This window comes from Pleurodeles waltl, chromosome 11 (genome assembly GCF_031143425.1).
Source record: "Pleurodeles waltl isolate 20211129_DDA chromosome 11, aPleWal1.hap1.20221129, whole genome shotgun sequence".
Lineage (NCBI taxonomy): Eukaryota > Metazoa > Chordata > Amphibia > Caudata > Salamandridae > Pleurodeles > Pleurodeles waltl.
Genome location: NC_090450.1, coordinates 879,100,352 through 879,116,587, shown reverse-complemented (window position 1 = coordinate 879,116,587; position 16,236 = coordinate 879,100,352). Strand labels below are relative to the sequence as shown.

At 40.8% G+C, this 16,236-nt stretch overlaps 1 protein-coding gene across 1 annotated transcript in view; it reads right to left on the bottom strand.

The window, feature by feature from the left end:
* The window catches only part of FOXN4 (forkhead box N4), a 52,330-nt gene that overhangs the window by 21,041 nt on the left and 15,053 nt on the right, over nucleotides 1-16,236 (bottom strand). The window contains exons 3-5 of the mRNA XM_069214754.1: nucleotides 2,352-2,515; nucleotides 1,709-1,815; nucleotides 1,476-1,586 (exon numbers count right to left, since the gene is read on the bottom strand). Coding sequence (XP_069070855.1) covers nucleotides 1,476-1,586; nucleotides 1,709-1,815; nucleotides 2,352-2,515 — 382 coding nt within the window. The remainder of the gene's footprint in view (nucleotides 1-1,475; nucleotides 1,587-1,708; nucleotides 1,816-2,351; nucleotides 2,516-16,236) is intronic.

Sequence of the window (16,236 nt, the reverse complement as noted above, 5' to 3'; positions counted from 1 at the left end):
GGTCGGAGCTCAAACACCAAAGGCAATCGGAATGAGGATCCGTCACCGACATCTTGCCTCCACACTCACGACAAGGCTTAAATCCAGACTTTCTCTGCGACATTATTTCCACAGAGAAAGAGTACGCAGCAAGATATACACTGTAACCGCAAGAGTAACAGTTGCTCCCTCGAAGATAACCGTTTCGAATGCACGGAAAAAAGGGAACTGACGTATGCACGTCGTCGAGGACCTCTTATTGCCTGTATGACGTCAGACGGCGTCGCGTGCGAGACAGTGACGTCCTCGTCGACGTGCAGAGACTAGTAAGAAGATTTCCGTCGAATGCTGGCGCCATGGGAGTATTCATGAGGTGAGGAATCCACAGGTAGTTGTATCCATCAGAAATAAAGAACCAGATGTCAACCCTTATGTTATGCTTCTAGGTTATGTAACTCTGTGCCACTAGAGATATGTAATGTGCTATCCCTTCTCTGTGACAGAAAAAAACCCAGAAGCAGAACCACCTTGTTAAAAGGTCACTGGACGCATCTGAAGAGAACACCCTCCATAATTCCCCCTGATACTTATTCTCCTCACCCATCCCCACGCACATGGCTCACTCCACACCACCGCCTGACTCACAACCTTCACGTTTCTACCTCGCTCTATGGTATAACTCTTGCCACACCAACCTTTCACTTGCCTTTCCCTTTATAAAGTGCTTCGTTCCTTTTGTTTGTCATGTAATGTGTAGCAACACCGTGTCCTAGCAGGAAATGCAATTCAACACTTGAGAAATATATGCCTTCAAGGCAATAGGGATGCAGCACATTAGGAACAGGCAAAACAGAGCATGCTTTGTGTTTGGCAAGGGAGTGAAATGAAAAAGGGAATTACATTTACACTTGTTTTTCTTTGTCTCATACTTTGACCCTAGGGATCCTCGTTGTGTTTGCTGAGAGTCAAGTCGTTCAGATAGGCTTACACCCTTACATTTATGATGGAGTGCATCTTACATCCAACGCAGTGTAGGTGTTTGCCTTTAGGTGAAGTTACAGTGCTAAGTGCTACTCTGCCAGGGTAATGCCTGGAACTCTAAGGAAGGGCACCTCTCTGGTCAAGGAAACTAAGAAAAAAGACTAGTGTGTGAATGTTTACTTCTGCAGACTGATACTGAACGTACATGGTCTAGCCTCTCCTACTTGTCCTGAGTGCCCTCAGGCCTGGGACTTGAGGCAGGGATTTTGGATGCCTAGCAATGCGAGAAGACATTGAAGGGCTCATATATCCTATACAATTCATGAAGACTTAACAATTCACCCCTATATGGTCTTTTTCGATCAGAGCATCTTGAATGATGACTCCCTTGTTTATATGGCCAAGGACAGAACATGCCATCTCACTAGAACATTAACCAACTGTGTTGACATTCCACCATCAAATGCACTGCATGAAGGAGATCCTGTAATATAGCCACACATTCTGCGGTGTACCTGTTGTGTACTCTGTGAAATGGTATACAGTTGCTGCGAATGAGGATGGTACATGTGCTGCTGAGATTGTAGACTGGTTGAGTGTTGTCCACTGATGGTGTACTGGTTCATCTGCAGTAATGATATGGAAAAGAGAGGTAAATGTTAATTCAAACCTGAGGCAGGCTACTGTGCAATCTTCCACTTGCAAAACAAAGTCAGTTTCCACAAAAGAAAGGCAGTTGCATACTTACGTTTCCCTCATGTGATGTGACAGTATTCAGCCCTAAAATCCCCTGTGGCATGCTGGTGTGCACATGGATCATTGTGCCAGTTGGGTGCATGCTATTTGTCATCGACCCTACAACAATATGTAGAGGAACATTTGTAAGACAGAAAACATTTCCAACAGTCAGTCTAAATTGCGTGCAAGTACGCTGACTCCTAAAGCTGCACTGCATTTCAATAGGTGGAGGACACCGACAGTCGCACACTCTAAGGCAGCCGCAAAGTTGCATTGTAAAATGCTACCATTTAGTAAAAACGTTTTAACATGCTATTAAAAACGTTGTTTCACCGTGAGTGATTCAAAACGGAAGTTTGAACTGTAAGCTTTAACAAATTCCTGAATCTGGAAATCGGAGAGGCGCTTTCATTCTTTAGCTGTTGAAAGTATCATAATCCCAAGTTTTAAAAAAATCACTTTTGAGTAATTTCTAATGTTGATCATCTATTGTTTTGGTGAAAGGTGACAAAGAAACTGACAGCTGCTTTAAAAGCAACATATACCATTATAACACAAACACACTCGTATAGGGGGACCAGGCAGAACCTGATAAGGCAATGTCACTGCAATATTGATGTGCAGAGGGAAGATGTGACTGACGTGCAAATTACCTGTCTGCTGAAGCACTGAATTCTGGGAGTTGGTGTTGAACTCCATCCTTCCACTAGCCATCTGCTGTAGCCGTGGCACGTCAACAGATGTCAGCCACGACAGTGACTGCAAGTCACTAGGGAGGTCGTCCTCGCTTAACGGTGAGGGGTCAGAAGTCAGGAGTCTGCGGAAAAGAGCACAACAGACCCAATCAGGGCAGACACGAGCTGGTCGCACGGTGGTGTTAAGACTAAGGAGGATGCAGGGAACAGCGGATAGTACAGCACCATTCTTTGGTCTTCGGGCCTATTTCATGAAAAAGAACAAGACCTTCTAGATGGGTTCAGTGTGTTATAGAGCAAGGCAATGTCTCCTCTCGGCCACTTCACAGTAACATTAACATTCTACATAATGATTAAAGTGGTATTCCTTATCCTCTTTTGCATTTCAAACTCTATGCATTTGAGAATGCAAAATTATGATGTGGAATTGTAAAGTGAAATCGTTGTATGGTGGTTGGATTTCTGGTACATTTCTACTTAAAGGTGGAAAAGAAACATTCACTCGCCGATATACTGACAGTTGGGCTTTGAGAAAATATTTCAGAAACATGCACACAGATAGTTACTTATGATGTTGGTGAGTAAGTACACGTTGGCTAAGGGTGGTAAATCAGTTTGCAACAGTGACTGCGTGTGTGGTCAATGGGTGCAAGAGAGTTGACCTGACTGGTTATTGTGGTCGTTGTATCATCTTTGTGCTTCGAGGTACAGAAGCCACCAAGGCAGAAGAGCCTCATCTTTGCAAGAATACATTTGTCTTTGAAGCCTCCTTTGAACAAAACACAGGATTCAGTGAAGAGCTTATAGGTGCACAATATTGCAAACTGGCTATATCCCAGACTGGGTTACATGGTGTGCTAGATCAAGTCATGTTTGCTTTGGTGCTCTAGCAGGTTGTGACAGGTTTTGGTACAATACAACCTCTCTGTCGTTCTAAAGGAATCCTGGTAGGAACTGTGTGTGTGTAAAGCAAGCCTTTATGCACTGAATATTAATCTTTTACCTTACTAGCTTGCAGAAGTCTACCATTGGGGTGGCATAATGAAGACCTATGAATGCGTCAATGATTACTACATATTAGAAGAGGACACCGTTATTAGAACGAAACATCATGAGATGATACTGATGGGTATTTCAAGTAAGGATGGCAAAAGCAGGAGTGCTGATCCCAAACAATGTGTGATTTTAAGAAGCCTGTGCCTGAAACAGGAGTGGAAGTAAACCTAGGGACAAAGATAGGGTATGTGGTGTAAGAAAAAAGGCAGATGTGGCAGCACAGTCAGGAGTGTTTTCTGCAATAATGGACGGTCAAGACTTTTGTGTTTCCTCACGATATAACAATACCTCATAAAGAAGACAATTAAGCTAAGAAACTAAGGAAACTTGTGTTCTGCCAGCAGACCTTGTACAGAAGTTCCATTACAGCCACATAATTGCTTTCTGTCAGGTTTTTAAATGAAGGGATGTGAAGTGAATGCTCAATGTGGTCTATTAAGCTACCTCCAAACATTTTAACAATAAACTGTAACATACAGAAGTCCCCTATTAGGTGGCTCGTCAACGTATTATGATTAATTCAGTCTGATGCCTGGGATATTCAAAAGGCCAGGAATCTGCAGCAGGAGTATCCATCAGAAAGATCATTACCGAAGGTAAATAAGTTTATTTAATCTATGCTATGCAGCAGCACTATATCGATTGTGTGTGATATATTCTTTATTGTGAAGTAGAGTATAGTTTTGGATTATGTTGATTATATACCTGAAAGTAATACCACCATCCTTTCCCGGCCAAGCACAGTTCAGTTTTAATGGGCCAGAGGGAGCCAGACCTCTCTAGGTAATCATAAAAGTACAGTCACTGTTTTTTTAAAATAAAATAATACAACTATATCTACAGGGCCACATTTACGAGGTTTTGGTGCAGGGCAGCGCCACAAGGATTCTTGCTTCGCTGCTCTGCATCAAAAGGAAAGGGCAGGAATTCATTGTGTTTATGAGATATGGCACATTCCTGTCCTATTCTCCTACTCTGGCGCACAATGGTTTCCCTTGTGCCAATGCAGTCACCCTGTCTCCGTTGCAGGGATAGTTGTTTTTTGTGCAGTAAGGGACACCTTCCTGCACAAAAATAATCGCAAGAGGTGTTTTCCACTTTCTATGTGTGCTGCAGAATGATTTTGACACATTCCCAGGTTTACTAAATCTCGTAAATCTAGGAATGTGTCAAGTGCCAACGGTGGCACGTTAGAACACCCACCGTAACGCCCATGGCACGCCTCTCTGTCGCAGGGTGAGGCAATGAAGAGACTTGATCTGCGTTGCCTCAGTCCAATCTACAAGGCCATCAAAAGCCATGCAGGGTGGCTTTATGTGACTTTGTAGATATGGCCCTGTTCTGTGCGCCACCGGAACGTCAATCAAAGTGACGTTATGGCGACTCACAGGGGCCTGTAAATAAGCCCCACAGCTTTTTTCTACAGCACAGCTTTTCAACGTGAGTAAAAATATCGCTTACAAAAGTCTGACCTGTTAGTTCCAGGTGCTGCACTTCAGCTGCTGAAAAGCAGAAACAATACTGTGTAACGTTATGTCAATATTTTATGTGGAATTTTAATGAAAAAGAAAGGCCTATTTCAAATAACAGAACCGAGAGGATGGGTCGCGGGTCTAAACTGATGGCCTTAGAACTAGGAAAGCTAGGGTGAATGCCCGACTTCATCACTTGACCAACAAACAATGGTATACATTACTGTTAAACAAACTGTTATAATCAGAAACGAGTTATCGCATTTTAAAAAAAAATGAACAGTACTTAACTGTAATGTTTAAATAAGTCTAGACATATTTAAACATTGCCATCTGAATAAAATAATTGTGAATAATTCTGATGGAGGGCCCGATGATTTTTATTTTTCAACTGGACGGGCGCGACATTAAAATTTGAAAACACTCCTCTATACTGTACTATGTACAACATCTCATGCTCGAGACGCTCCTGCTGCTGCAAAAAAATGTTATTTGTAAAGCGCTGTGCTCTGTCCACTGAAGCTAGTTCTGCACTATGTAAAATACCCCAAACGCATTTTTAGTGACTTGGCCCAGTTCACGAACCTCTAGCTAACAACGGAATCAGAAAGCTTACTGCATCCACACAGCGGGCAGCAAAACAGGTGAGGCGCTCCCAGAAACAGTTATAAATCATTATTTTGAAATTGAGCTGTACGCATATTGGATGAGGTCACTCAACGACTCCTCTTTGGTCATGAATCAATAATTACTGTTCTCATGATGCTCATTGCTGTTCAGACACTTGCATGGACCACAGACACCACGTGACCGCTTCTTTTACTCAACCATTGGCGCAACCAAAAGTAAGCACGAGCCGCCAGCAGTTTGAAAACAGGGCAGGCCTCGACGATTTCCAACAGTTGGCCCCTCTGCTGTAAGCCGATGATGGCCCATTGTGTTTCCAACGACTGTTGCTCAGCGGCACGTGGCCCCATTGTCTTTTTCGGGCCCTTCCTTAATTGTTTTTCTGTGCTTTTAACAAACCTCACATTAATCTGGCTGAATGACAGCCGACACACAACACACAAAAAGATGCCATCTGGCGCCCTGGTGCCTGCCAGCCCTCCCAGACAAGTCAGCCCCCTCCAACAAATGAGGGGGTCAGCGGGGCGGTGGGGTCAAAACCCGCTGCACACGCCTCCTGTCAGGAAATGAATCTTCCACAAGCACAGCATGGGCTGCTCATCGAACTGTAGGCCCAATCAGATATATTTACATATAATTCTCTCATTATGGCAAGCTTTTTAAAACATCTTCAAAACCAGGAGAGTTGGGGTCAGAATCCTCACATTTCTGAAGTGATGATCAGATCCGAGTAAATTACTCTACTTTTTCCATTCTGAAAGGGTCTCCTAATGGATTTTGCGCTGCTGCTGGGAGGACTAAAATGATTAATAATCCACTTCAGTTTGATATATAATTAGATGTCTCCATTGCAAACAACGGCCTGAATGGGCACTGCACAGATCCCAACCCTTCTACATCTTTGTAAAGCTGAGGGCTGTATTTTTTTATTCAGAAGGCTTTGACCCAAACTACGAGGTCAAGTTCTTCTTTACTGTCAGCCACGGGTGAGCTGAAAAAACTCAGCAGAAACATTGAAATAGACTGTTTTCCTTGCTTATAAGGGGTTTATTCCAAGGGGTTGGGTGGGAGGGGGTTGGGAGGGTGGTGGTGGGGGTGGCGCGTCTACTACTGAGCTTGACCGGCACAACTTATTTTTCGTCTGTTTTTCACTTTTTATATTTATGAATTAACTCCACCAGGCAAAAATACAGTGGATACAGTGGGATAGTTTCTGATTTAACATTGTTCACAGGCCTCAATGATGCAAATTCAGTATATAAACTCAACAGGCACAATCTAGCATGGCATTATACACCCCTTAACAATTATGAACCCAAAGCCTCAGGTAGACCTTTGGCCTTTAAGACACAATGGAAAATACACCGAGCTACTTTAAAGAAAGGATTAAAATGCATTTTTGACTGACACAAAGGTGTGAAAAAATTGCGTTAAAGGAGAATACACATTTCTATTTAGAATCCAGAAACGACTCTGCGCATATTGCCTTTGTGGCACTTAAAACTGCATTGTAATCCTTTGTTTAAAGTAGCTCAGTGTATCACACTTACCCGATTAATCTTAAATTCCATTTAACTTGAGTATAAGGTGCTTTGCAGTTTGAGAACTACAGCCTACCTCTCTCAACATGGAGTAGACAAAGGCCCTCAAAATGTGCACCGAGGAAATTCCGGTTAGGCCAGGGGAAACCGTCAGAATAGAATGTGCTTGCAGAAAAATGCCTGAAGTCTTGAAACACAAGGGGAAATTGGTGCATAAGCACTGATTTCAGCTGTAACATCGTATTACTGAGTGGAACAATTGGAATAATATAGTAATTTGCCATCTGAGTATTACCAAACTTCCACAGTATCAGTAATTCTGGATTTGAAACTACCTAAGCACTGTTCCCACATTAGTTACAAGGAGGCCGCAGTGTTTCTAGACGTTTTATAAGCAACTTTTCGATGCGTTATGTGATCATGTTGCTTCAGCAAGGACCTTTGGATCAGACCCACTCTATCAAGGAGATCACAAATATCACTTCTGTTGCTTGTAGGCGATTGCCACATCCCATTTCCTGCATTTGAATTCCTCAGCGAGTGTTAATCTGCTCATTGACATCTATCAGAACACTGTTGAACCATTGGTCTGATGGAAACAATAAAATACAAAAGAATTTGCACTAGTCAAAGTAGGCTCTGCCTGCCAGGGAAGAAAACTTGCTCAAATTATTTCCCCCTGAATATCACTCACAGCTCTTCCTCTCTTATGTAAATAGAAATGTGGGCCTCTTCAATAGGTAGGAGTCTGGTGAAGAAAGTGTCTTGAGGGGCACAGAATCTGAACAAGTTGTTGAAAAGCAATTGGTATACACAACTAAGGATCCGTGAGTGACTGAGGTGAGTTTAATGTTGAAGCTTCTGCCATGGAAGGTCAGTGTACAATGGAAAGGCTCAATGAATCTCTTTCCTTCATTCTGGCTGGACACACTTTTTTGTTGGAAGCACCATTACCTGTGGGAATGATCACAACTTGTCTCACATTATTATGTCGAAAGAATCACTCTTGTAGCCAAATATATCTTGAAATTCACTGTTGCTTGCCTAACTTGCATACCGTTAATATTTTGAAAGAATCACTGTAACTTTTTCTGCCTGCATAACCTGAACAAATCACTCTGATTTGGCTGAAATTATAATCTGTGAGAACTGCAGTAACTGCGGTGTCTTTGTTACCTTTCAGAATCAAAGTAGCTGGGCCACCGTTAACGAGTGTCTGTCTCACCTATGATCTTGGTCATGATGTGAGTTTTGATCCTTCCGGATTTTCTTTCATTTATTTTTATTGATTTGCACGGTATTAAGTACCACCGTTTTTCCACCTTAGTTTTAATGAGACACTTGTGAGTAACTGACGTTAAGCTTTAGACACTATGCTGTATTCCCAATTGGGAACATTTTAAATAGACAATGTAGAGAATGGAGGAACATAAATGGAAGTTGATGGTCCAGCCCCTCAAGACATGGACTTTCTCTGACACCACAGCAAATTAGCGAATTCACAAAACAGCTATTACTGCTATGCCATTAAATACTAGATGTTATTTTACAAAGTGCCCATTTGTTTTAAAGAGGACTCTAGATACATAAAGTTGGTAGAGAAATAAGGGAAATAATCCTCAGGTCTGAAGGCAAATGCAAGATAATGCCCGTTTTCCTGTATGAAAGCATGTTTAAAGAGATTTATGGTCTTCTCCAACCTCAAATGATCGACTGAAATACCACAAAGAAACACAAAGAGAAGAAATTCTCAAGATTGGCACAGGTCTTTGACTGCACCTTGTTTTCATAAGCTCCTTCAATTAGTGAGGCCAGCAGGTTACAGCCATAGAAAGGGGACATTTTCACAGGAATATCAGCGCCAATAGGTCTCTTTCACGGTCAATGTCTTGTAACAAAACTGCCTATAACAGCAACTGAAAATGGCTGAAGAGCTGACTGGGTTTGTTGGATAAGCAAGGTGCTTTTTAACTATTCTTTCCACTAATATAGCCTTATAGCCTGCTGTAGCAGGCTCTACTGGCCATTAAAGGCCTGCTCCAGCCTTAAACACTGGAGCAGGACTTTAATTGCAGGTATAGCCCAGCTAGGGAGGGCTATACGGCTATTAGAACATTCTGCCACTAAAGGGAAGAATGTTCTAATAAATAAAACAAAGTCCTTGCGGAACCCAAGGGGATTAAAATCCCCCCAGGATCCGTGAGACCTTTGTTCACAGCTGTTGTTGTGAACAAACAACATTGGAATGTTGATGCTCTGGCCATTTACTACCCAGTAAAAGCCCAGAGCACTCCATTGGCTGCAGTGGAGCTCCCAACATTCCAATGTTCTAAAGGCAACTAGAATATTGGAATTGTGGGAGCTTCACTGAAGACAATGAAGTGGCTCACGGATAATAATCACTGGTATAAGCTTTTTGCTACAACAATCCAATGTTTGAATTCTATTTCTCCCTTGTTAATTTAGAACACCCTATCCTCGGTGAGTGGCATGTTTTAATAGCCCGATATCCCTTCTGCCTCAGGCTATACCAGTTGTTAAATACTCTTTCTCTTTTTATAAGCCAGAGCTGCAGTTCAGGGTCTTTAACACCCTGTATAGCCCTTGCCAGAGGGATGTAAGGCTATATTATAACATTTGAATGTTTGGTGGGTCACCGAAGACAATGGCATAGCAGAGTGATAATATTAGCTGTTTTTGGTTTTCTGCTCCAACATTCCAATACTTGTTTTTCTATTTTTTTTGTTTGTTTAATGTAGAACATTCTAACCGTAGTGGGTGGAATGGCCCGAAAGCATTACAGACATCTTTCATTGGGGTATGAGTGTTGGAAAAGTCCTTCTTGTTCGTTATGACCCAGTAAAGAGATGTTTGACATCTGGTATAGCCCTCAGAAGTGGGCTCTACATAGAAAGAGTTTCTCCTATCATACATTATAAGGATACTGCAATTTACAGAGGAGTTCTGTGACCATATAGTGGAATGAAGCCCAAGGCTGAGTTCCTTTAAAAGGTCATGGAACTCTGAGGTGTCTTTCAATATCCGTATGTCAGAGGGTATTTTGGCCAGATGTATAAAGATACTGGTTGCAAAAAAGTGGTTGAAATTGGTGACCTGACTTTTTGCAGTCAGTATCTAATTTTGCAAACCAATTTATTTTATAATAGGTTGTTTTGCAAAAAAAAAAACAAGTCAGAGGGAGTCACCAAATAACTTGCCTAAATAATATTAATTAGGCAGATCACAAATGTGACTCCATCTGATTGACTACTTTTAAACGTTAGCGAGACCGCCTAGTTCCCCTAAGGCTGCCGCTATGATTCCCAAATGATAACTAGCCCAAAGGAAGATAACCGTAATTCCAGTCGCAAATCGTTGATACATATGGTACTAAATTGCAATTTGGTCCAAAACACCCCTTCTAAATTGCGAATCAGTAATCATTTCCAAAGCCATTTTATAAGATGGCAAAATATTTTTACCAGTTGCAAACCTTCTGATTTAGTGAATCGGCGAGTTTCCAGTTGGTAAACAGCTTTGTACACCTGGCCCATAATTCCTTATTAATACAAAGTGATAACATCAGCTTTGCCACGAAATGCTTAAAGCCTTTGTGCCTTCCTATTCCATATGAGTAAGACAGTATGTTTGCAGAGATGAAGAATACAAGTAAAATTGGTAAAGTAAAATTAAACACACCAAAAAGCTGTTAAGAATTAGTTGCAAAATGTTTTAGTAATTTAAAAATAAATCAGATTTTTTTAAAATGCAGGAGCTCCATATATGTATAAACATGCATATCTTTCCTGTGGTTAAATAAAAAAAAAAACAGATAAAAAAAAGTAAAAGTAATTTCGAATTTTTCCTTGTTTAAATGTTTTTATACCACTAAATTACATCCACTCCAACTAATAACTACTACAATAAAGTTACAACAGCTCATTTACCACAACAACACATCACATTCATAATGCATTTACGAGTTTAAGGTGGGCGTGATGTGGTGCACAGGAATAGTGAGCAGTTTTTAGTGCCCAGGGATTGGTGGTGTATAGGGGTAGTAAGGGTTGTTTACTGTTCAGAGGTGGGCAGAGTATAGGGGTATTAAGTATTTTTGGGGCTCAGGGATGTGTAGTGTATAGAGTTAGTAAGAGTAATTAACGACTAGTGAACAGGGATAGTAAGCAGTTTTTATAGTTCTGAGATAAGTAGTAAGGTTTTTTTTTTAGGGTAAAGGGATAGGTAGTGTATAGAAGAATTAAGGGTTAAAGGATAAGTAGTATATAAGGAAATAAGGAGCCTTTCCCGTACATCAATGGGTAGTGTACAGGGATAGTAAGAGTGATTAAATAATGAGTTTTTATAAAGGGATTGCATGATACCATGTATTTTAATGCTATATAAAACGTTAGGGTACAATAGTATTGGAGTTCTTGGTTCACTGAAAATAGTAAAGGAGAGACAAAGTCTGACAGTACAGCAGGGGAAGTCTGTTGGGAGCTTCCAACTACGTGAGTCCTCTAGAGGTCTGTCTATCTGCTTACTGGTTTTCAAATACCACTTAAAGAAGATGTGCCAACATCTTTATAATTTGATTGTCCTCTCAGCTCTACATTTCTTCACTTCGGTTTCAACCTACTAACTAGACTCCAACAAATCTTTGTTGAGACATTTGAAGTCTTCAGTGAACCCGAACGTAAGGTAAATATTCTGACCTCTTTAGGCCATTTACGCCAAAATGTATCGGATGCAACATCGTTTGCATCAATACCTCACTTTTATATTTTTCTACTAATTTGTAAGACAACAGAGCCCTCCCTATATGCGCCCATTTTCAGGTATCTGAACTCATGTGCCTGTATATGGCCGTACTTCATAGTAGGAGTCATTTCTTGCATCACATAACTGTAATACACCATTATTCCTAACTACATTTTAGTTATTTATGGAGCTGGTTGCTGCATTCAAGCATGCCCGCAAAGTACTGATAAAAACGTATGTACGGTTTGCATAAGAATACAATATGTTAAAAACTCCTTACAAATGAAACCTAAAATCCTCAACGTTTTAAGAGCAGCAGAAATTATATTTTGGATTCTGATTAGATTATAAGCGATGAGCAGTAGTCCCCATGTCCCACATGACTTTTGCCTTTGACTCTAAGCCCTTTCTCCTCCACTTTTTTTGAACTCCTGGACACTGACAACACACTGGACTACAGTGCTCTACATTGTATTCGCAACTCACAATAATAACAGTTCCTATGTTCCGAACATAGAGTAAAATACCGGTGATGTTCAAACTAAAAGGAGGCGTTAATGTTTCTCTCCTCAGAGTTACTAATTTTATCAAGCTCAGAGGATGAACAGTTTGGATCCTAGATGTGCCCTCCAAGGTACAAATGCACCTGTCTACATTAGATGCATTAAGTCACCAAGCAATTTACCTAACATTACATGGGACAGGCTGCATATCCACACGGTATGGCAAATGGCAAGAGTTGCATTGCATCAGACCTCCTTCATACTGTACGGGTATCGGAAAACACGGTACAGTGTATAGTAGGAAAACTAAAAATACATTCGTACTGTTTGTCGGTGGACACTAGGCAAGGCACCTTAAGACTGTGTATTACAAAGGGTACCACAAAAGCCTTTTTGTATATTGCCTGGGCACGAGATACTAGACTATGCTTATTCTATGCTTATTCTAGAGATTATTTTATGAGAAGTGGGTAATAGAACATGCATTTCCTACACTGTTTAGTTAGTGGTCACAGAATGGTTACTCAGCCTGTCTGGCAATGGACACTAGACATTACAGCTTCCGTATTCTAGGACACTGAACATTGGACGAGTCATCTTATGTACAGGACGGCAGCAGATAATAGGTCATGATTCTTCCACATTGCATACGTTACGAACACTAAATTAAACCTGCATCGCCTGCTGTATGCACTAAATATCAAATCATGTCACCTCTACGCTGTATGCCACGTTCTGAGGCACGTTTGACACTAGACCACACTTTTTCCACACTCTGTGGGGAAACGGGATCTAGGTGGCCCCAACCTGTTTCCCTTTCTACACGGAGTAAACTCATTGTCCTCAGTTACTTAAAGTCAAGGCTAGGTTTGGTGGTATTTGGACAACATATCCGGAAAAAAATATCACGTGGACAAAATATTGTGCATACCTTCTCAATATTTTGGTCCTCTATATTTTTGACACTATATTCTGCCCACACGATGTTTTTGGTTCCAATATTCTGCCAGTGATCTATGTTTGGCAGTATTTTAAAATGTCCTCATCATTATATTAATGCGAGGCTTACACTATTTAATGTAAACAATATCACTAGAAAGATAATGATGTACATAAGAATGTATATTTTAAAATTTTGGTACGTGTGCCGATTTGCAAATAGTATAACAGAACATAATTTCATGTTTCTACAAATGACAATAAAAAATAAAAAACAATCAGGAGGAACAAATCTCTGTAAATGACAACTGAAACCTCAATTAAAAAACACACAAAAACTTGGTGATGTAGTAATAATGTGATAGTTGCCACAAACAGCTGATATTTTGATAGAAACTGTGGAGAGAGAGACAAATACACACATACATTTTTACCGAAAAAACAAAGGTTACAAGGTTACATGGACGTTATAGTTAGGTTTATGTTTTACTTACACAACACCATAGAAATTCAGCAGTTATGTTAAGAAAGTATAACTCGTGGTCTAAAGTAACTTTCTGGCACAAGTTTTAGTTTCTTCATGACCACCAACTAAAAGGGTAGCCGGATCACTAATCCAATTTTACTTAATGGCCACTACTTTTAAAGCAAGGGTCTGAAGTGTTGCTGCAACACTAATACTGAAATCTCTGTCTCTTTCTCAGAAAATATAATTAGGTGCTCATACCCCAGTCAAATTAATATCCAAATCAAAGGTGATAGGTAACATGGATGTAACAGAACTGGATAAGATTGCACTAAAAAACAGCACTAGCAAAGCCAACATGTTTTGCATTGTTACAGTGGTGAGATGGTTGCATTTTACCAAATTTTCATTTTATTGCAAACATATATCACAATAAAAGAAAAAACAAAGATAACATACCACTGTCTAAATGTAGCAGCCACATGCTTTGAATAAAAAATGCAAAGTAAAAAAGAAAATAACCATTGGATATCATTTTAATAGAACAGTACAGATCCTTTGTATAAGGCAAGTATACTTAGCACTGGTATAGATATCCTTTTTTTTTAAATAAAAAAACCAGAAATGATGATTTCAGGTTCAGAAAGTTGACAAATTGGAAGAGAAACTGTTTGCACTAATTGAACAGTACACCAGAATATTATAGTAGGAAATGTTGTTTGACATAAATAATGTAACCAAATATTGTTTGCAAAAATATTGTACTGGCGGGTGCAGACTTATGAAACAAAGATGTAGAAGTAGTCGAACCTGAAGGTTCTCAGCATGTAATAAAAGCACACTTTTTTTTCAAATAAATGATACAGACCTGCCAACCTCACGAAAAAATTCACAGTGTGAGGAGGGGGTAGGGCCTTGGAGGGGGCATGGCCTTGTGCCAAGAAGCACCTAAGAGGCACTTTTGCCCCACCCTGTCCCCAAACCCCCTTCTCTAAAAAAAAAAATAGCAAAAACAAAAGCTTCCCGAGGCTGCTGCTGATGTCCTGAGGTGTTGTCACACCCATTAATGGATATCAGCAGTTAAAAGCATGTGAAATCGAGTTGAAAACCACTGATCATTTTCCCTGCCACCGTGTGATACTGGCTCCTCACCAGGTGTCCGTGTGAGGGGAGACAATAGTGTGTGTCACATAATGGCACCCTGATGATATGTGATGTATTTAGGGTCTGCTGTCCTTTTTAGGTCGAGCCTAGACAGCGCCTGTTGGAATGAGTAAAGTACTATGCTCTTGTTTGCCTCTGCCAGCCGCTTACGATAGGTTGAAGGCAGTCTGGCTCTTGTTTTGCTGCTTCCTAACTGGTTTGGCAGCCGATACGTCACTTCAACTGTACTTGGCTGAGGCGCACCGGCCAAGTACAGTTTAATTATGCCCGCATTGTTTTTCTGTTGTTTGGACAGACTATTTTTTATTTCCTGCCTCTTGTGTTACTCAATAAGCTCTCAAGTCCACGCGTGCTGTTGGTTTTCCGCATTTGCCCTTCATTTGGTCCTTACTTTATATAATGAGTAAAAACATGTAGTTGCGTCTTGTATGTGTGTTTGTACATTTTTTGTGGCTTTATAAAGCATGAAATCGACCCAGGTATTGAATCCTCAACAGCAGCTCTCCCTGCACAACGGGAGAGCCGATATTACAAAATTCTCTGCACTCTGGGAAACTCACCCCAAAATGCTTTGCAGGCATTTCTTTTACAACACACTTTTGGCCCTAACTCAGCCTGTGGTGGCCCAAGGGCAATGGGATTACCACCAAAACATTCAGAACAATGTGCTTTTTCTGTCCAGGCTATCTTGTGGGTCACACTAGGTTAGAAGGGGCCCAAACAATCATAGCCTCTTCCACCATTTAATGCATATTTAAACTCTCGTATAACTGGAACTTTTGTTTTTACAGCTGAGAGGAGTTTGTGTTATAAGGGCCTTGTTTTTATTAGTCTGACAGCCTTGTTCTGCCTGCAAATGTGTCTATCTCTCGCTAATGCAAGATCTATTGCATTGCAAATGCTTGTTTTGTAATAGCACTCCAGCTGCTTTCACCAAGTGGCTCTGAGGCTCCACTAGGTCAAAAGCTAATCATAAATATTATACTCGCCAATTATAATCCTTGGGCTCTCATATCATGGACTTCTGTAATTCGTACCCCATCGGAATTACAAAAATTGTGGCAACTCTGCAGATCTGGTATCTGCCACCTGCAGACTCCGCCTACTAACATTAAATACCCAGCAATTCCCTTTTTAGGGTTGAGCCTGCGAGTTCATGAGCTAGCGCATGTGTCTCGCATGCGAGACACTGTTGAATTCAGTAAAGGGCTTGGAGCATGCCTGTAGCTCACCTTTGCTGGTTTGCATGCCACTCTTCTTTACAGCCTCGTAATTTGTCAAGGCACATCTGGCATCATTCCTGTTCTTCTGTGT